Genomic DNA, 22,274 nt, shown 5'->3' with positions numbered 1-22,274 from the left:
ACAGGGAATTACCAGTGAACTGGTACCCCCTGGAGTAAGATAGGCTATATTGTTTTTCCAATTTTCCAAATTTCCAGTTTTTCCAAACACGATGGAATAATATTTAATAATATTTACCGATATGAACAGTGATGTGGCTTTTGTTGAAATTCTACGTACCAGGAGAGAGTAGATCGACTCCTGACAAACTCTTCCTATATAAACGTGCGGCTCTGAAGTAACACGGTAGTGTGTGCAAAGCGACTGAGAAACAGGTGTAGCGGCCGCTTCCGTGTTACAGATTCGGCGTGCACTCTTCACACAAACGTGCGACTGAGAAAGACGTGTAGCGGCCACTTCCGTTTTGCAGAATTCAATCTTTTTTTAAAATGGGTGCCATGTACTGTTTAGATTTTGATGATTTGCGTGTGATATGATTCAAAGGATGTTTATATGAATCGTTTAAAATAAAAAAAGCCTTCAATTTCTGATATTTTGCCTTTTCATTTGGGCTTCCCAATTGAAGCCCCACCCGTAGGGCGGGTACCGTTGCTAGTATTTGGAAATTAGAGTGTGCAAAGATTAAACAAAATTAGTCATATAAAGGATTTTGTGTAGAATAAGATGAAGGGGAGGAGGAGGAAAAGAGATGAAGAAATAAATACTTTGAGACTGAATGACTTGAGTTACGAGATCAGAATGTGAAGAAATTATGAATCACTTTTGATTATATACTTGCGGTTGTTTGGAGAAGAAAGAAAGAACAAGGAATAAAATTTTGAGGCAGGTGAAAAAAAAAGAAAGTCAAATGAAGGGAGATTGAGGAAAGAATAAAGTTTATCAAAGAGTGAATGAATGAGAAAGCAGGCATGTTAAACAAGTGCATGGTCTAACCAACCGAGGCAAATGCACAAGATCAAATAACCAAAAAGACATGCAAACACGACTAATATGATACGAAACAATCAAAATAGACAACAATCGACGGCAATAAAGACAAACGCGGCCCCGTTTACTTACCTTTGGAAGCATGTCACTCGGAGATAAGATAAATTTACTAAATGCATTTATGTAAAATTTAATTCTCACAAAACAAGTCCTTAATAAATAAATAATTATTTTCCAATGCCCAAAAGTATGGTGACGTTGTCAGTATTGAGTCCTTGCTTTGGATTTGATCCCCCACAACGTGAGTAATGCCCCCTTGGTGTTTAACCCTTGACTCGATGATGATGAGATGTACCTGTCCGCACAACCAATTGAAAAAAAATAAATCAATACAAACACATGATCTTCTGTTTCTCAAATTTATAACATGACATCAGGGTGGCAAGAGCCATCCATTCCCAGATTCTTGCAGAAAGAGTCAGCTGTAGCAATGGGTTCATCCGGAAAGCTGAACCCAGGCCCAAGAACCTGTCGAACAGTCACATTGATTCGATTTTTGAGCAAGTACCGACTGCAGATATCCCATTCTTCTGCACTGATAGAAAGGCCACTTGTATCCGTTGCTACATGCTGAAAGGTACAACTGTCCATGGTTTTGCAATTGTCACAGTCCAGTAGGCTGGAAGGTAGGCCCCCACCAGCTGCAGCTACAATGCGTGGCACAGCGTGAAAGCGTTGCCGTGCATCCCCAAACATGACCATGACATCCCCACTGTGCAACCAAAGTGGAACAGCTGGGTCATCACGCTGAGTCCCTCCAAGAAGGAAGATAGCCGACTGTCCAAAGCTGCAAGAACATGAGAGAAATGCTCAAACACCACCACAGGCACCGATGTTTACATTTTCATTTGTAACTTTGTCAAGTTATTTTTTTGGGGCTGGTAGAATTTCCTGCAGGTATGCACACCTGCCTCTGTGCTGTCCAGCCTAGGTTTGAATCCCGACCCAGCTATAAACTGTAATCCTGGCATTTCAATGTGTGTGCCGTTCCTCAGATGGACGTTAAAGTGGGCGTCCCATTTCCTAGCATTAGTTAGTGAATGTTAAAGATTTTGCCATCCTTCGCAAAGAGTAGGTGAGTTATTGCCGGCACCCTGCAATAAATTAGAAATTCCTGCTATAACCTCCAGGGGCCATTAAATCGGTGGCACAGCCACACTCCCATAAAATTATGCAACCTGCAGCAATGTGCTGCATATGGAAAAACATTTTCTTTTTTCAATTTGATATATTAAAATTGTTACAACTAGGGCATGCCCGTACTATATCTATATCTAAAATTATATCCCCCCCTCTATTTACATGAAATGGTTTGGTCCATGAAATGTTTTGGTCCATTCGCAACGCCAAAGCGAACGGCGAACGCTTTACATGAAATGGTTTGGTGCATGAAATGTTTTGGTCCATTCGCAACGCCAAAGCGAACGGCGAACGGCTTGCGAGTACAGTGACAATCCCCCCGGGGTTTTTATTAGTTTTAAAACATAGTTTAACGCCAACATAGCGCCAACATAGTTTGCAAACGTGAAATAAATGAATACGCTCTCAAATGTGCCATCCGAGGCAGAGTGTGTCCGCCACGTTCGGCACACGCGATAGCTCGCTGCTCTCTGATTGGTTGAATCGTTTTTTGGACATAGCTCGGTAAGTAATTGTCCGATTAATATGAAACCTTGAAAAGGCACATCCTCGGGTCCCCAGCAATATACCTGGCAAGTTTAAAGTATATCGGACCCGTGGTTGTCGAGAAACAGCGGTCACAGACAAACAAACGTACAAACGTACAAACAAACACACAGAGATTACTGGAATTATAGATAGATGATCAATTATACATTTTAATCCCTTCTATAACGCTGCATTAAAAAAAAAAGATTGGCATGAATAGAGACATTGCACAGTAGCAACTTCAACAAGAGCGAGAACTGCTTTGCAATACATGTCCCCTACCTACCGGCACCAATGCATCTTTTTAAAATTCTTAACCAATAATTTTTTTTTGATGAAACTCAAACTTGTTCTGTAACTTATCAAAATGAAGCAATGCACCAAGTTTCAGTTGAATATGTTGAAAGGTATGGCAAAAAAGTGCAGAAAACCACAGGTATGATGGACAGACAGACGAAGAGCAAACCTATAGTCCCCACCGGGTAGGGGACTAAGGCACATCATACGATGCCTGCATTGCCGAAGTGACAATGCAACGAAAGCATCAGGCAAGATAAAAAATGAAAACCAAAAAAAGTGAGTCGATTCTCTCGACTCAATCATCCTCAAAAAATAAAAAAATAAACAAAACAAACAACAGATCATGAAAATATTACCAACTAGAACGACACTCAGTGGAGAGCATACCTCTGCCTGGTTGGCCATATCACTCAATGGTGAAGAATCACTTGACAAATTCTACTAGCTGGATCCGGATCTTCACCAAAATTGAATCGATTCTTCCTTGTCACACACACAACCTGTCCAACAAGTTTCGTGCAAATCCATCAACAACTTTTTGAGATATCCTGCTATGTATCGTTTTTGGCCTGATCTCCCAATGGTGAAGAATCACTTTAAAAAATTCTAGTAGCCGGATCCGAATCCGGATCTTCCCCAAAATCTAATAATTTCGTCCTTGTCACATACACTACATCTCTGCCAAATTTAATTTCGAATCTGTCCACAACTTTTTGAGATATTCTGTTCACAAACGGACAGACAGGGGTGAAAACATAACCTCCATCCACTTTTGATGGCGGAGGTAATTCTAGCTCATGTTCAAATCCCACAACGACTCATTTTTCTCAAACTTCAAGAGAAATCTGGTTCACCAGAAACCATTGTTCTCACAGATGAGAAAGTACAACCTCCGCTAATGCCATATTTCGATTAGAGCTTGGAGGGAGAGAGGGAGAGAGGGAGAGAGGGAGGGAGGGAGAGAGGGAGGGAGGGAGAGAGGGAGAGAGGGGGAGAGAGAGAGAGAGAGAGAGAGAGAGAGGCCCAAGATTAAAGTGCAACCACCATGTAAAATGACCAAGCAATCTCCTTTTTTGGCGAGGGTTTGGAAGTCATGATGAATAGGTTGGCCTTGAAATGCATTTCAACAAGCTAAACAGCACTTTTACGCACCAATCTGGTTAAAATAAAATCGATCAACCAAACAGGCATTGAATAGCATTTGCGCAATCGCTGCCCCGTTTGGGTGGTTGGTTGAACCAAACAGCGCCATGCTGCGTTAAAAAACTTCGGTGCCTGTGGCTAATTCAGTTTAACCATAAAACCAGAACAATAATTTTCAAAAAAAAAAGAAAAAAAAAAAGGGGATGATAAAATAAAACAGAAAATCGAATGTAACAATTCTATAGGAATGGAACTCGGCTTTGCTAGTGAGGTGTACGGTTTGATTTCTTAAATTTGTATTTCTGTCCCAATGCGCAGTCATCCTGGCTCTGCTGAAAGGGTTGCAAAAGCGTTCGATTTGGGGAGATTTTCCCATGGCCGTGCCCGGCGATATTTCTCCGACCGTGGGGAATGCAATTGCAGCGTTAGCATCGAATTTGTTTACTTGCCACGTATCCGCACACCTACAATGTCGTATTTTAACACAATATGCCATGAAATATTTAAGTTTTGGGCAGGTCCAATCATTTATGGGAGTGGGCCATATTGTTGCAGCAAGTAGCCATCAAACATAGTAGACCTTTTATTGTATCCAAGTTCGTTTTCAAAAGAAAAAGATGAATCATTGATACAGATCAAGAACAACATTCTGTTTCATCCCCACTTTCCCCTTCCTCTTCTTCCTCTTGCTGTGGAAGATTGTTCACTCCCTGTGTGTCCTTCTCCCTCTCTCTTTGATCTCACTCTCACTTAAATTCTGCTGTTGGTGTTTCCCCCTTTCCATTCCTCTCCAGCTCCTCCATGAGCCTTGATCATGCATACAAAACCTACGTTGGCTTTGTGGAATCCAAGAGAGTGACTTGTGGAACCCTGAGCCTGAAGAGAAAGGACATTCTAAAAGGGCCACCCACTATGTTTGGTCATATATAAAATCAGACAACCACTTGAGCAGAGCTTCCTGAATATCAATAGAAGAAAACTTTGAGATCAAGGCTGGTTGCCAGACAGTGTTAAAGGCCCAAGAGATTTTTTTTTCGTGTACATAGTCAAGGTTCATGGAAGAAGATATTCAGAGAGATGGCCCTAACCTCTTTCTTCTGGTTCAGGTCATCCATCCACTGCTGGGCAAGGAGTAACATGTACAAGGTGAAATGGTCAAGTTCAAGGTGACAGTGCAGGCAGACCAGGCCCTGACTTGATTCGAGTTTGTATTGATAGGTTTCAAGTGCGGGTTGGTAACTGCAACAAAGTCGAGATAATGTTACTCTGGAGGAGCATGGGATGGTTTGTTCAAATGGATTGATCACAGGGTGTGCTTTGTTGAGTATTTTATTGTTGAGCTGTTGTTGCAAAGTGATGGTGGTGTGATTGTGAATGTTGTTTTTTTCGAGAGGCTGTGTTTTTAGGTGGGGGTTGCACATTTGAAAACATGTTGTAGTAAGTTGCTGGTGGGATATTTTTGTGTGTGAGAGGTGGTAAGCAATTGGACTAGTTGGGACACGGGTGTTGGAGTACAACAATGAAATGTGCGTTTCTGATATCAAGGTGGTGTTGGAGGAAAAGTATTTTTGTTTCAATGTGGAGATGGTCTGTGCTGGTGAGTTGGGTGCGGCCTGTGATGATTAAGTGCTTTGTTTTGTATTATTTGAAGTTTTAACAGATTTGTTTTGGATATGATGGGTGCCCAACTTGGGTTGGCATAGTTAACAGTGGTTCAGATAAACTACTTGAAAATTGTGGTTAGGGATACTTTTTGTTAACCTAACTTGGTATTGGTTAGTGCATTTTGTGTATTAAGTTTCTGGTTGACTTTAGTTGTTTTTCATTATATGTGTTTAGTGAAAGTCATGTGAAGGTCAATTGTGCTTCCATATATTTTGGGTTTTTTTATTCACGAGTTGTTGGTTGTACATTGTGATTGTTGGGTGGTAGTTTGATTCACGTTTGTATACAGAGTCAAGGCTCACAGAAGAGCTGGAATGCAAAACAGATCAGGACACAACAAAACAAAAGGAAGAGCAGAAAGAGAATGGGTAAATGCCAACAGCAGACCGAGGGAGAAAATAAACGGAGATGGGCAAACGAGGGATGTGCTGGTAAGGTTGAGGGGTAGGGGAGAATGCAAAGGATGGATAAGCAAAAAATTGGTAAGAGGTGGGTAACAAGTGTAGAAAAGATCATGGTTTTGGATGGGGGATGATCGGAGATGGTGGTGAACAGATTTCTTGAAGACCTGAAGGGAAGAATGAGATTGAAGAGAATGTGGAAGTTGGTTCCACAGGTGGGAAAATGAACAAATGAGATTGCTGATTTAGTTGACAAGACGTTGATAAGTGTGATCCAGTGTTGGAATTGTGTAATGTATTGTCGGAGTAATCGAGTAGTTTTTTTAATGGAAATCACCCCAAACAAGGCATAAAGCCACTCTCGGTATACGGCTAAGGGAAGGTGAGAAAAAGATAAGGATAAAGCAAAACAAAATAAAAATAAAGAAAAAAATAACAAGAAAACATCCAAGACACAGGAAGTTGCAGAAATCAGGTAAAATGTGATTAAACCCCAAAGATGTAGGAATTGACATTCCTCTTAAAGCCGTGTAGACAGTAGGATAATGGGAAGCATGTTACAGGTAGTGAATTCCAGGGCGAGACAGCACGAGGGATAAAACTATCTGCATATCCTTTCGTTCTGCCCTTTGGATCAGCTATAGTGTATGGGTGAGCGGAGATGGCAAACCGAGTCTTACGTCCAATCACTCCTACGGTAGAAACCAAGTTAGAAAGTGTAACAGAACATTTGCCATGAAAATATCTGTAGAACAAACCAAGAGTGACAATCGACCTCCGGTGAGAGAGCGTTTGAAGAGTTGAACCCATCTCCACCCCAACCAGGTTGACTATGCGTTTCTGGAGCCTATCAAGTAAAGATAAGTGGTAGGCTGGTGCTCCAACCCAAATGTGACAACAGTACTCCATGAGTGGATGTATAGTTGTCTTGTACAGGTACAAAACACCTCAGGAGGTAAATACATATACGCTTGATAAAGACAACCAACTCGTTTGGAAACACTCTTAGCAATACCAGAAATGTACTTTCCCAACAGGGGTCAGAAGAGATGTCCAGACCAAGAAGCCAAAGACCAGATGATTCTGTTCAGGTTGCGGACCCCATGTGCAAAAAATGGAAAGACCTGTTTCTACAGTGAGATATACAACAACATGCATTTTAAAAGGCCATTTTCCCTGCTAGAGCGGGGGTTAGCCTTGCAGTCCCCATGACAATCTTCTCCATTTTGCCCTATTTTCTGCATCTCTCCTTGTTAACCCCCTTGCCCGCATTTCTTCTTCCACCATCTCTAGCCGTCTTTCTCGGTCTTCCCCGTCTTCTACTTCCTTCTACATTCATTTCCATCACTCTTCTCAACCAGTCACTTTCATCCTTCCTCAACACATGACCAAACCATCTCAACCTGTTCCTCTTCACAGCATCAATCACAGGCTCTATTCCCATCATCTTTCGCAATTCATCATTTGTCTTCCTCTCTCTCAACGATACTCTGCACATCCGTCGAACCATTCGCATTTCCACCCTTTCCAACCTTCGTTGCTGCTCTACGTTCATTACCCATGTCTCGCTCCCATAAATCATAACACTTCTCACACATGCAGCATACACCTTTCCCTTCAGCTTCAACGACACTCCCCTCATCATCAGCACGCCACTCAATTCCCGAAACTTCTTCCATGCACATCTCACTCGAGCAACCGTTGCCGAGTCTGATCCACCTTCTCCATTCAGCATGTCTCCGAGGTAGCAAAATGTTTTCACACCTTCCAGCTTCACGCCATCTCCAAGATCCAACTCAACATTTCCTCCATCTGCAGCTCCCTCTGTGCACACCTTACATTTGAATGTAGCTGCCACACTGGTTAATGACCCTCTCAGACCACTACATTTTTGATGAACCCACTCAGCGCACATTGTACACTGAATGGAGTTCACTCCGACACCCTTCATACACACAGCACAGGGCCACTTCCCAGTTCTTTCCACCTCACCACATGCTTTACCACTTGCCATCACCTTCGTCTTTCCGATATTCACCTTCAGACCTTTTGTCTCCATACATTCCTTCCACGTGTTCATCTTTTCCTTCAGTCCATCCATACTTTCCGCAATCAACACCAGATCATCTGCATACAACAACTCCCATGGTAAACCCTCCTTTACGTTCTGAGCCAGCACCTCCATCACAGCTACAAATAGTAGTGGACTTAGTACCGACCCCTGATGCACTCCCACCTTCACCTCAAACTCACCACTGTTCCCGTCCTTCGTCCTTACAGCTGTGCGTGCTCTTTTGTACATTGCCATCACTACTCTGATCAACCATTCCTCCACTCCTAACTTCCTCAATGCCCATGTCAATACTTTGCGTGGAACCCGATCGAATGCTTTCTCCAGATCAACAAACCCAAGAAACAACTTCTTCCTCTTCTCCATGTACTTCTCCTGCAACTGCCTCACAATGAAAAGCGCGTCTGTCGTTCCTCTTCCTGGCATGAATCCAAACTGCATTTCGTCGATCTTCACTTTCTTCCTTATCCTCCTCTCCAACGCCCTTTCCAATACCTTCATTCCATGCTCCAATAACTTTATCGCTCGGTACTAGCCACACTCCAGAGGGTCACCTTTCCCCTTGTATAGAGGGACGAGGGTACTCAGTTCCCAATCCACTGGAATGCGGCCTTCTTTCACCACCAGATTACAGATCTCTGTCATTCTCTTCACACCCCAACTTCCTGCTGCCTTCAACATATCTCCCACAACTCCCGTCGGCCCTCCCGCTTTTCTACCTTTCATTGCTTTTATCGCTTCCTCAACTTCCTTCTCAGTTATCTTCTCTGCCGGTCCTAAAACTGGGTTACTCTCTATGTTGCCATCCCATTCATTCTCTGTATTCAACAGCATTTCCATATATCTTTTCCATCTTCCTTTAATTCCATCTGGGTCGACAACGATTTGTCCCACTTCATCCTTCAAGCAACGCATCCCCATCACATCACACCTCTCTTTCGCTATCTGCTTTGCAATCCTGAATACTGCTTTCTGACCCTCTTCCGAATCCAAGCGTTCTCCGAACATTTTCCTGCATGCCTCCTGCGCCTTTGCTACCTCTTTCTTTGCAGCCTTATAACTTTCATGCTCTGCTGTTTCTGCTCCCGTACCCTTCGCCTTCTGCCACTCCTTGAACTTCTTCCTCTTCTCGTCAATCCTCTTTCCAACTTCATCATCCCACCACCATGTTTCCGAGTGCCTCGGTGGTCCTTTTGTCCATCCACATACCTCACCAACAGCTCCCAACAGACTAGCTTTCATTGACATCCAACCACTTTCAAGCTCAACCACATCATCCTCGACCCTACTCAGCCTCTCTTTTAATGCCTCCCTTACTGTCACCTCTTTCAACCTCCACACCTTCATTCTCGGTTGGTACTTCACCCGCCGAGCTCTCCTCGCACCTTTCACCCTTACGTCGCAGACAACCAAGTGGTGCTGTGAAACAGCCTCCTCCCCCGGGATCACCTTTGTGTCCCGGAGGTGAGACAATGGACAACAGTGAGATATGGACAACAATTTAGTTTTCTCTGCATTGAAGGTTACCAGCCAGTCGTGCCCCCACTTCAACACATTCTCGAAATCATTGTCCAGTGAAACTCCAACCTCATTACGAGTGGCATCGAGTGAATCAGCAGATGTAGAGTAAAGTGAGGAATCATCAGCATACATGAGTAGCTGAGACAGAACATTATCAGGAAGATCATTGATATAAACAAGGAACAATGTGGGACCAAGGACAGAGCCCTGTAGGACACTGGCATTGATGGAGCAAGTAGGAGAAGATTGACCCTCAAGTACCACCTTCATCTTGCGATTTGTAAGGAAAGCTGAGATGATCGAATGCATCACTCCAGATACACCATATGACTGAAGCTTGTGGAGCAGACCCCTGTGCCATACTTTATCAAAGGCTTTTGAGATATCCAAAGCAAATAATCGAGCTTCACCCTTCAGCTCCAATGCCCTGTTGAAATGATCTGTAATTAAGGATAGCAGATCACCTGTAGAGTGAGAATAGCGAAAGCCATACTGGCAATCAGTGAGAAGTTCATTGTCCTCCAGATGGCAAAGAAGTTGTTCATTGATGAAGCATTCAAATACCTTATTTTTACATGAAGCAGGCTGATGGGGCAATAGTTACCTGACTCAGAATGCTCGCTGGCACCCTTGAAAACAGGGACAACAGAAGCCACTTTCCATGATGAAGGAAACACTGAAGCAGACAAGCAAATGTTGAATAGATTGGCAAGAATTGGTGACAGTTCGGGACTGCTATAACCTCCAGGGGTTACAACACTTCAATACAATCACAGGGATTCCATCTAGACCAGTCGCTTTTGAGGCATCTAAAGTATGAATAATTCTGGCAACCTTCTTAGGATAAATGGAACAGAGATATCAGAGTCTGTACAAGATGGAAAATCAGGAAGAGGGTATCCCTGATCATTGAGGGTAGAATTAGAAACAAAGTTATTTGAAAAGAGGTTTGCCTTATCCAGAGGTTAAGTAACCTCAGGTCCATGAAAGAGGCATATTGTTGCTCGGCATCTTCAATCACTCTTCTACAGTGGTTACTTGCTTTGCGGAACAGACATTTGGAATCCAGGATCCGAGTTACCAATTGGACACAAAACATTGGCAAAACAGTTATTAGGATCGGAACACAAGAAGAGATCAAGCAAGTATCTTCCCTCAGAAGCACGGTCAGGAATACCAGTGGGAGAGGAAACAATTTGGGTGAGATTTTGAGAGATGGAGAAATTAGAAGTGTCGACACCAGGAGTGTCAGTATAGTGAGAGTGTACCAGCCACTCCTTGTGGTAAATGTTGAAGTCACCAAATACCATGATTTGTGCAGAAGGGTGGAGTAAGGTAGCCCTGTCAATGCTGTCAGAGATCGCATCGAGCATGGCAGAAGAGGGAAAGGAAGGCGAGCGATACAACAATAAGAGATATGTTGTTGAATGCAGGAGAGCAAGGCGGAAACACAGAAACTAGTGAGAGCCACTTTCAAGATATTTTTCATGAGCTAAGGGTAGAGAGTTGTATTTATGGTGTGGTCTTGTGCTGCTGGGGAAAGGTCATATATGTAACTAAGGATTGTCACATGAAGAGATTCAAGAATGTCATGGAAAAGAGGTTAAAAAGTGATGCAGAAAGGATGGCTCCATGCGAGACACCATTTGAGAAGTTTGTACAGCATATAAGGAAAAGGTGTTGTTGATTGTATCACGTGCTTGTCTGCCAGAAAGAAACTTTGAAATCCAAAGTTTGTCATTGCTGCTCATGTTTGTTGAGAGAATCTTTTGTATCGGTGTGTGCCAAGGTACAGTGTCGAAAGCTTTGCCAATGTCTATGGTAGTGAGTAAGGTGCATTTTGGTGGTTAAACCTATCTGGAATGAACTGCAGGTGGTGAGATAAGTAGTTGTAGGGTGGAGAGGTTTGAACCCATATTGTTGATGAGCTCGATGAGCATGAGGGTTAATATGAGAGAGCATGAGGAACACCTATGATGGGGGTTCATGTACTTTAGCCATACAACAAAGGAGTGATATGGGGTGATACGAGGCATGGCCTTATTGTTCGGATTTGGAATGGAAATGATTGTGGCCCGTTTCCAAATTCCCAGGATCATATTGTGAAGCCAGGAATCGTTGAATACGTTTGTTCGTGCTTGCAGGTTGTGTGCACCAAGATGTTTTAACATGTTGGATATGCGATATTAACTTGTTGTGGATGACTTTTTAATTTTTCTAATGGTGTCTGATATTTGTTATAAAGTAAACGGGGGAACATAATTGTTTATATTAATTTTTCATGTTTGTTTGATTATGTGTCTGTTGTCTCTGCGAATGGGTCCATATGTTGTGCGAGTCATATTTCATGAGGTGGTCGGCTTGTTCTTTGTGAGTAGGAATGTTGTTTGTTGTATGTGTTGTTGCTTCATGAGTTGGGGTTGGGGTAATGCTGGATTTACGAATGTTTTAAATTGTTTGCCAAAGTTGTTTGGATTCATTTTTAAAGTTCAAAGACTTGATGTGCTGTTGCCAGTTTTGTTTTTGTTGTTGATTTGTCCCAGACAGTTCCCTTGAACAAGTCTGCAGCACGGAGACAGCCGATCAATCTTGCAGGAGCGACCCAGAGATCCCCCACATCCAGGATGGTGTACCCAGTCTTCACAAAGTCAGGGCCACGACAGAGTTGGGGAGAGAGAGAGAGAGGAGAGAGAGAGAGAGAGAGAGAGAGAGAGAGAGAGAGAGAGAGAGAGAGAGAGAGAGAGAGAGAGACAGAGAGACAGACAGAGACAGACAGAGACAGACAGACAGAGAGAGAGAGAGAGAGAGGAGAGAGAGAAGAGAGAAAGGGCCGATCCCATGGGGACTGATTGGCACTCTGACTGTGACCGCGTTGCCCTGACAAATCCGGGCAGCAGGGAAGAATGGGGAAGATTTGGCACTCAACTTGCATACAACCACCACAATAGGCATCCCTGAAAGTTGTCCTTGCTGTTGTTGTATTAGCTCGGTGCTGTTATTGCGAATGGAGATTTTTCCAATTGTTAATGCAAGGCGGTGTGATTTTATGAAGTGTTTCTCTTGTGTGGATGAGGTACTTGATTTCTGGGGAAAAGTTAGGGTTGATCTGCTTTATATAACCTTGTGGTAACCACCTGGCCTGATGAAAGTTTTACTTTTGAGGTGAATTTGTGCTTTTATGTGACTGATGTGTGACGAGATGTTATTTCATATAATGCGTTCCAAGTAGAAAATATGGCCAGTTCAGGTGAGGTAAAGGTTGTCGTTTGTTCATAACATTGTGGTAGTCGGGTGGGTTGTTTGCAATCATTTAATATTGCTTACTGTTGAAGTTGATTGTGCATTTGCTGTCCATGTTGGTTTTCTGCTCTGGATGTCAACCAAGTGGCATTATGGGAATTTAAATCATCCCCGAACACAAGGTTGGGTGTATTTCCTGCAAGTGCTTGTAAATTTGGAGTATAATGGGATGGACATGAAGTGACCAGTGGAATGTAAATGTTGATGTAATTGTAGGCTTTGCTGGCTACTCTAATTTTAACTGAGTCTATTCCAATGGTCGTGTCAGCAAGGGGTAGTGCTGATTTACTTTGAGTTGTGTTATTGAAACAAATGTCCTTGTATACAAGGGTGAGGAGGCCTGTGGTCTATCTGTTCTAACTGTGGAATAGCTATCACATTTTGGTATTCTGGTGGTTTATGGGAGTTTGGTTTCTTGGATTAAAGGGATGTGGATGTTGTGTTCATGTTGGAAGTGATTCGGTTCAGTTGTTTTCTAAATATCCCATTGATATTTGGAACTGGTGTTTTAAGCTTATTCTTGTGAGAGTAGGTTTGTTCTTGTTAAATATATTGTGTAGGGTTACAGGTAAAAAGGCAGGCCACATTGTCTGAGGTGGTTGGCAGCATGTGCAGTTCCTACTGTAGTGCAAGGTTGTTGTTGGGTTTGAGTACTTTAGATGAAGCCATTCGTGGCAGCTGTTGCATTGAATGTAGGTGTGCCTTCTTGTTTTGGGGTTGTTAGATTTAACACACATGTAGATGGGTCCTGGATAGATGGATATGTAGATGGACACAAGTAGATGTAGACACATGTATACACATAACACACATGTAGATGGATATGCAGATGATCTGGTGTTGATTGCGGAAAGTATGGATGGACTGAAGGAAAAGATGAACACGTGGAAGGAATGTATGGAGACAAAAGGTCTGAAGGTGAATATCGGAAAGACGAAGGTGATGGCAAGTGGTAAAGCATGTGGTGAGGTGGAAAGAACTGGGAAGTGGCCCTGTGCTGTGTGTAGGAAGGGTGTCGGAGTGAACTCCATTCAATGTACAATGTGCGCTGAGTGGGTTCATCAAAAACGTAGTGGTCTGAGAGGGTCATTAACCAGTGTGGCAGCTACATTCAAGTGTAAGGTGTGCACAGAGGGAGCTGCAGATGGAGGAGATGTTGAGTTGGATCTTGGAGACGGCGTGAAGCTGGAAGGTGTGAAAACATTTTGCTACCTCGGAGACATGCTGAATGGAGAAGGTGGATCAGACTCGGCAACGGTTGCTCAAGTGAGATGTGCATGGAAGAAGTTTCGGGAACTGAGTGGCGTGCTGATGATGAGGGGAGTGTCGTTGAAGCTGATGGGAAAGGTGTATGCTGCATGTGTGAGAAGTGTTATGATTTATGGGAGCGAGACATGGGTAATGAACGTAGAGCAGCAACGAAGGTTGGAAAGGGTGGAAATGCGAATGGTTCGACGGATGTGCGGAGTATCGTTGAGAGAGAGGAAGACAAATGATGAATTGCGAAAGATGATGGGAATAGAGCCTGTGATTTATGCTGTGAAGAGGAACAGGTTGAGATGGTTTGGTCATGTGTTGAGGAAGGATGAAAGTGACTGGTTGAGAAGAGTGATGGAAATGAATGTAGAAGGAAGCAGAGGACGGGGAAGACCGAGAAAGACTTGGCTAAAGACGGTGGAAGAAGAAATGCGGGCAAGGGGGTTAACAAGGAGAGATGCAGAAAATAGGGCAAAATGGAGAAGATTGTCATGGGGACCACAAGGCTAACCCCTGCTCTAGCAGGGAAAATGGCCTTTAAAATGCATGTTGTTGTTGTTGTTGTTGTAGATGGGTACTGGATTCCACCCTTCATCTGCAGCTAAGAAGAAGAGGGGCAGGAGCAGAGGTGGAAACCGCTGCTCTGGCATAGCACAAAAGGAAGAGAAGAGAAGGGCAATGAAGTTTGCAAATTAATCACAAACACCTTTGTCATGTGGACCGTTAAAAAAAAAAAATTTTCACGAAGTGATGTGTGGAGAATATCTACCCATTTAGCATATGAACTTGAGGAGCAAATCCAATGAAAGTGTGCATTTCATGTCGCATCATCCAAAACCTCACTTGTATGAATTAAATATCAACTTGCATTGCTGATGATCCACTACAAATGCAAACATTAACAATGCTGTTTTATCGTGCCAAGAATACAAATGCATATAGGGGGGAATGACTCGGCAGCAGCGTGGCCTGTCTTGTCAGGTAAATGCTCACACATAACTCATCATTTAGGATGTTAGGTCAAAACATCAGACTTCCGAGCATTGGTTTTAAAGGGGGAAAAAAAATATCTCTAACTCATTGTAGTTTTGAAGACATTTGCACACTTCAAATTTATTATTATTTGTTTGTTGAAATTTTCCCGAAACGAGGCTGAGAGCCACTAAATGTGAGGGGTTACAAAGAAAAAGATGAGGAAAAACTGGCAAAAACTTCACCTAGTCCTGGAACAAGGATACCTCTTCACAGGACAACTGTGCAGTAAGGGTAACTAGGCCAGGTAGAAAAATACATTTTCCTACTCCCATTGTGCGTTTTTTTAGGAGATACCATATCCAAACTGGATGGCCGTTGCGTCCCGAAGGGAGCTCATCCACCCTTTGTCAGGTGCTGATTTTGGTCATAGCATGGTGTAACAGTCACCCTCCCCACTAGCAAAGCCAGTAAGAGGTGTCGGTTTAGTCGTCGAGAACCCGACCATGCGGCAGATAGCACTGGGTTACATGTTAACAGTGGCAGTCCCAAAAGGCTGACCTGACAGAGAAATTGATACATTTAAGAAATAGAATTATTTATCTTCAAAAGTCAAGTTTTCACTTTCACACACAGACTGCATGTCATTAAAGATGTAAACTAACTAGAACTGCACTTGGAAGAGCGCATACCTTCGCCAGGCTGTACAATTTACGTTTTGAATCCCACCGACAGGCCAAATCTGGAACCCGACCTCCAAAATCGAATCTGCCTGTTCTTGTCACCAAACCAACTCATCCACCAAGTTTTGGCATAACTCGTCCATAACCTTTTTAAATATCATTTTATATATTGCTTTTCACCCGATCTCTCAATGGTGAAGAATCACTTCAGAGTTTGAAAGATCATCGTATCTGGATCTTCACCAACATTGAATCAATTCGTCCTCGTCACACAACCAACCTGTCCACCAACTTTCGTCCGAATCCTTCCATAACCCTTAAAATATATCTTTCTCACAGACGGACAGACAATACAGGGGTGAATACACAACTTCTGTCCACCTTTGGTGGCGGAGGGAAATATTCGATTTTTTATTTATTTATCCGAATCATTAAATATGGATATATATTTTCAATTTTTGAAATTGCTGGCAATCAATGTATGCAATTGTGAAATACAAAAGTTACTATTGCATTCCAACAGCAAAATTTGTCCTTAATTTATGTTTTTCTTAAAGTAAAAAATAAATTATTCTCGTCATTTGTTACTTGCCCCTCGAGTTTACATTTTATGTGTGAGAGGCAGACCTGAGAGAGAGCAAGGGCTGCGTGAGATCCAACTCCGAAGAATCCGTATGGATTCCGAGGGTCGAATCCAGCCTGTAGTAGTTGATTATCGCTGCTTCCGGCAAGAACATTGGAAATCCGCATATTCGTAACAGGCAGGAAGAGAGCTTCCCCAGATCGGTGGGGAATGGTGACCAATGCTGGGCCGTGTACTTCTGTGGTGTAAGGGTTTTCATGGCAACATAAAAATACAATTATATAAATAGTAGAGAAGCAGAATGAGGATTTCTGAGTATGTCAGACAGTGCAAAAGGTGAACAAGGTGGAGGGGACAAGACGAGAGAGAGAGAAAGAAGATGATGGGGTTACAAAGGTTGCCCGATGGTGAAAATCGGTACGGATGTGTTACAATGGAAGTGTGCAAGAAAGGAATAGGAAGCAAAATTGGGGTTAGAAAGTACAAGCCAAAGCATATTAGCTGCAGCGGATTACCAGCACCGCAGTAAAACAAAGCTTTTATGTTCCTCTGACAATCATCAATAATGTTGCTACCTTTATATGTCATTTCTCAAGTTGATAAATGGGATGGGTTGGAAGTGAACAAAAACTGATGGATGAAGGAACAGCAATGGCAGCAGAAAACCGAGAACGCTTCAATAAAGCCGCAACAAGAGGGCAGGATACAGATGTGTGTTATGTAGCGGAGCTGTTCATTCAATCCTAAGTCAACCGACCGATATGAAGCGGCAACTCAAATACAATTTGATGGTTCTGTTCGGTTGGAAAGGATGCGTGTCATGATATTTGATCTTTGTGTTTTAAATCCACTTTAAAGACGAGTAAATTGCTCGTGGAAGACAGGAATAAGCATCAATGGACTGTGACAGGGGTCTTCAAGAGAGCACGACACTTGCTTGCACCTTTGAGTGACGAGCTCCTCTTTCATCGACAAATTCTAAAGTTAGACATATCAGCTCAATGCTCCTTTCCAATGAATCACTCTCCAAATGGCTCGACAGCAGACTCTGCATGTGACAAGGAGAAGAAGCTTGAACTCAGCATTGGCTTCAAAGTAAAAGTTCCCAAACCATCCCTTCTCATCCTCTCTTTATCTTCCCTAACCCATTGCCACTTATACACCAATGGCTCCAGCTAAGAATGCCATTAGTGTGACCTAGATGACCGAGACATCTCCTTGGCAACAGACCCAGATCGTATCAGCACCAGTGTTCTCAAAACACGCTCCGCAAATTGATGTCACTTCTGTCTGTACTTTTCAGCTTGTCCTTCACTTCGGGCCACCTCACATCTGCTTGGAAGACGGCAGACATTCCCCCACCCCCAGCCCACTCCACAAGAAAGGTTGAAAGGCCGATCCACTCACCGACAGTGCAGTCCTGTTTCCTGTTTACCATAGTAAGGAAAGCTACTGCACTTAATTCCTGCTGATATCAACTCGTTTTTTTCTCCAATAGCCGAATCACCAATCAACAGTTTGGTTTGCACCCTGACCTGAGCCTGGTGTTGGCTTAGCGGTTAGGGTGCCGGCTTGGGATCCGAGGATCCTGGGTTCGAATCCCGGTCGATCGCTGAATTAACGCCAGGGGGGTTGACTCAGCCTGTCATCCTTCCGAGGTCGGCAAATTTGAGTACCAGCTTGCTGGGATGAATAATCACGGTGTGTACCCCAATTTAGAATAGGTACACTGTATCCCTGCGCATCGTAAGAGCGTGACCAAGGGTTGGCGTCAGGAAGGGCATCCGGCCATAAAAACATTGCTTCAAACAGGGAACCATGATTGTCATGGGGCCCGCAAGGCTAACCCCCGCTTTAGCGGGGAAAAATGGCCTTAAAACGATCATTCATTCATTCCTGACCATGTTGCTTCTCTCAACAATGGTTGCAGGCCCGGAAACAATTTGGCACCTGGCCATGCTTACTAAACTCTGTACTTGACATTCAAAGCAGTTTTCATGCCTGGCTGGTACATTGTTCTTTGTAGCTCCTTCTCAACTACTCGACAAGTACAGGCAACAATGCCCAAAGCAATGTCTTTGGGCCAAATCATCTTGGTTTTTCATTCATGGTTTCTCTCTACTTGGAAAAATATCGTTACCAGTTTGCAGATGGCGGAATGAACAACATATTGAATAGTTGCCCATCTCGGTAGCATCCTTCATACAAAATAAATAATTTGTATACTGAGGCAAGTCTCGCAGAGGAACAAGAACACAGAACAGATCATGACACAAAAGAACAAAAGGAACGGCAGAAAGAGGGGGGGGGGAGTGGGGGGTGGGGAATGACACCAGCAGGGCCGACGGACAGAATAGACCGAGACCAACATCAAGGGATGCATGGAAGGTTGAGTGGTAGGGGACAATACGGAGAGGGGGAGAGGGTAGGGAGAGTGGGGGATAACTTGGATACAGGAGCTAATTCTCAGGAATGAACAACTGGGAATTAGGGGTGGGGAGTTAACAGTGGTAGAAAGGATAATGGTTTTGGATGGAGGATGATCTGGGATAGTGGTGAAGAGAATGTGGAAGTCGATTCCACAGGTGGAAAAAAATAGGAACAAATGAGTGGAGATGAGCAGCGATTCTGGGAGTTTCATTGGAAGGGGGTTGATGGTGGACTGAATGTGACCGACAGAAACCTGAGGGTGGGAAATGGTGGGGGAGGGGGGGGGGGGGAAGCAAGGAGAGGGCAGAGCAAGACCAGAAAGAAGGAGGAAGGAGACAAAAAGACCACAGACCTGTTTGCAATGGCGAAGTGATAAGCACATACAGTGCATTTAGAAAGTATTCAGACCCCTTCACTTTTTTCACATTTTGTTATGTTGCAGCCTTATGCGGAAATCGTTTAAATTCATTTTTCCCTCATCAATCTACACTCAATACCATATAATGACAAAGGGAAAACAGGATTTTAGAAAGTTTTGCAAATTTATTAAAAAGAAAAAAACTGAAATATCACATTGACATAAGTATTCATACCCTTTGCTATGACACTTGAAATTTAGCTCAGGTGCCTACCATTTCTCTTGATCATCTTTGAGATGTTTCTACACCTTGATTGGAGTCCACCTGTGGTAAATTCAATTGATTGGACATGATTTGGAAAGGCACACACCTGTCTATATGAGGTCTCAGCTGACAATGCATATCAGAGTAAAAACCAAGCCATGAGGTCGAAGGAACTGCCTGCAGAGCTCAGAGACAGGATTGTATCGAGGCACAGATCTGGGGAAGCCTACAAAAAAATATCTGCTGCATTGAAGGTTCCCAAGAGCACAGTGGCCTCCATAATTCTTAAATGGAAGAAGTTTGGAACAACCAGGACTCTTCCTAGAGCTGTCTGCCCGGCCAAACTGAGCAATCGGGGGAGAAGGGCCTTGGTAAGAGAGGTGACCAAGAACCCGATGGTCACTCTGGCTGAGCTCCAGAGATCCTGTGTGGAGATGGGAGAAACTTCCAGAAGGAGAACCATCACTGCTACACTCCACCGATTTGGGCTTTATGGCAGAGTGGCCAGACGGAAGCCTCTCCTCAGTGAAAGGCACATGAAAGCCCACTTGGAGTTTGCAAAAAAGCATCTAAAGGACTCTCAGACTGTGAGAAACAGGATTCTGTGGTCTGATGAAACCAAGATTGAACTGTTTGGCTTCCGTCTGGCCACTCTGCCATAAAGCCGATATCGGTGGAGTGTTGCAGTGATGTTTGTCCTTCTGGAAGTTTCTCCCATCTCCACACAGGATCTCTGGAGCTCAGCCAGAGTGACCATCGGGTTCTTGGTCACCTCTCTTACCAAGGCTCTTCTCCCCCGATTGCTCAGTTTGGCCGGGCGGCCAGCTCTAGGAAGAGTCCTGGTTGTTCCAAACTTCTTCCATTTAAGAATTATGGAGGCCACTGTGCTCTTGGGAACCTTCAATGCAGCAGAGATTTTTTTGTAGGCTTCCCCAGATCTGTGCCTCGACACAATCCTGTCTCTGAGCTCTGCAGGCAGTTCCTTCGACCTCATGGCTTGGTTTTTGCTCTGATATGCATCGTCAGCTGTTTGACCTTATATAGACAGGTGTGTGCCTTTCCAAATCATGTCCAATCAATTGAATTTACCACAGGTGGACTCCAATCAAGGTGTAGAAACATCTCAAAGATGATCAAGAGAAATGAGAGGCACCTGAGCTAAAGTTCAACTGTCATAGCAAAGGGTATGAATACTTATGTCAATGTGATATTTCAGTTTTTTTTCTTTTTAATAAATTTGAAAAACTTTCTAAAATCCTGTTTTCTCTTTGTCATTATGGGGTATTGAGTGTAGATTGATGAGGGAAAAAATGAATTTGAACTATTTCAGCATAACGCTGCAACATAACAAAATGTGAAAAAGGTGAAGGGGTCTGAATACTTTCTGAATGCACTGTAGACTCAGCTTCATCATGGTTGATTCCAATGATCTGGAAGGCCTTGGTTTCCATGGCATCAAGATGAGAAAGACTTGAGGCAGGGGTGCCAACCCAGAGTGGAGAGCAGTACTCCATCGAGCAGCAGATGAAAGCCTGGTAGGTGGCTTAGAGTTCAGGTGTCCCAAGGAAAGATTTTGTACGATGGAGGATGCCAAGTTGACAGCTAGCTTTGGAGGCCAACTTTAAAATGTCGTTTGCCTAAGAAAGATCATGGCTGATAGTGAGAACCAAGAGTGAATAAACTTCTTCAAGAGGAATTCTAAGAAACTTGATGGGAGGGTTTGCCCATACGGTTCTTTCAGAGAAATATATATATAGAGAGAGAGGGAGGGAGGGAGAGAGGCAGAAAGATTACTTCAAAACATAGGGGAAATACCCCAGGCACTCACCTGGTAGAATAAACAGTATACTGCACTGACTGAATGTATTTTAAACTAATTTCAATGGTTGCTAGAAGACAGGGCAGCATGTGGAATCATACAAACATATAATCATAAGATTTTAAACAAACAAACAAACAAAAAAACACCTATTTTGGGGGGCAACCACCCACCCCCCAACCCCTTCCACCCTGTGTACCTCCTTAGACCCCAATTTTTACAATGCCTTGAACAAACATTGGTACATCATGGATGATGAAGGTTGTGGTGAAGTTTCAATAAAAGTGTGTGTAGGTTCTGAGAAAAAAAACAAATACCTGTTTTGGGGGGCAACCCAAACTTTGGTACATCACGGGTGATGAAGGTTGTGGTAAAGTTTCATCGAAATAGTGTGTGTAGTTTCAGAGGCAAAAGCAAATTCATATCGCAATCCCATCAGCGGCTTCGGAGAAGAAGTTTTAAGTGTTTACGGACTGATGGACTGACTGACGAAGCGCAATCGCATAAGCTCCCCATAACATTGTTCCAGGTGAGCTAAAAATGGGTCCAATACCTAAAGCATTATTTTAATCTAGTTTAAATCAGACATACTCGGTTTCTTTACACAATAAATTCATTTATTTTCAGCTATTATTGCCGTTGGTGATACTAAATCATGGCTCCTAAGAAGAAAACTGTTGTTAATGGTGAACCAAGTGCAAAAAGTCGAGGAAAATGATGTCTGACACTGAAAGTGGAGGTTTTGGATAAGCTTGGTTGAGGCGAGAGTGTGTGGTGTCACTGCATGGGCAGACATTATGGTGTTAACGAGTCCAGTATCTGTCAAAGAAATGAGCAGAAACATAAGCGGAAGTGAATGCTATGTTTTTTCACTGCGCGTGAGGGTGACTGCCGTACACCACTCCATTACA

General features: G+C 43.3%; 1 protein-coding gene across 5 annotated transcripts in view; it reads right to left on the bottom strand.

The window, feature by feature from the left end:
• Positions 1-798: 798 nt before the first annotated feature.
• ALKBH1 (alkB homolog 1, histone H2A dioxygenase) overlaps positions 799-22,274 on the bottom strand; it is a 92,440-nt gene continuing 70,964 nt past the window's right edge. For 4 of the 5 annotated variants that reach the window (XM_068131162.2, XM_068131161.2, XM_068131158.2 and 1 more), the window contains exons 5-6: positions 16,536-16,729; positions 799-1,714 (exon numbers count right to left, since the gene is read on the bottom strand). In XM_068131162.2, coding sequence (XP_067987263.1) covers positions 1,288-1,714; positions 16,536-16,729 — 621 coding nt within the window. In that variant the 3' untranslated portion in view covers positions 799-1,287. The remainder of the gene's footprint in view (positions 1,715-16,535; positions 16,730-22,274) is intronic. The other variant, XM_068131159.2, reaches the window with a different exon arrangement.

The sequence above is a fragment of the Myxine glutinosa genome, chromosome 11 (assembly GCF_964187855.1).
Source record: "Myxine glutinosa chromosome 11, kmMyxGlut1.1, whole genome shotgun sequence".
NCBI lineage: Eukaryota > Metazoa > Chordata > Myxini > Myxiniformes > Myxinidae > Myxine > Myxine glutinosa.
The sequence above is the reverse complement of the archived record's forward strand: the minus strand, read 5'-3'. Positions and strand labels throughout refer to the sequence as shown.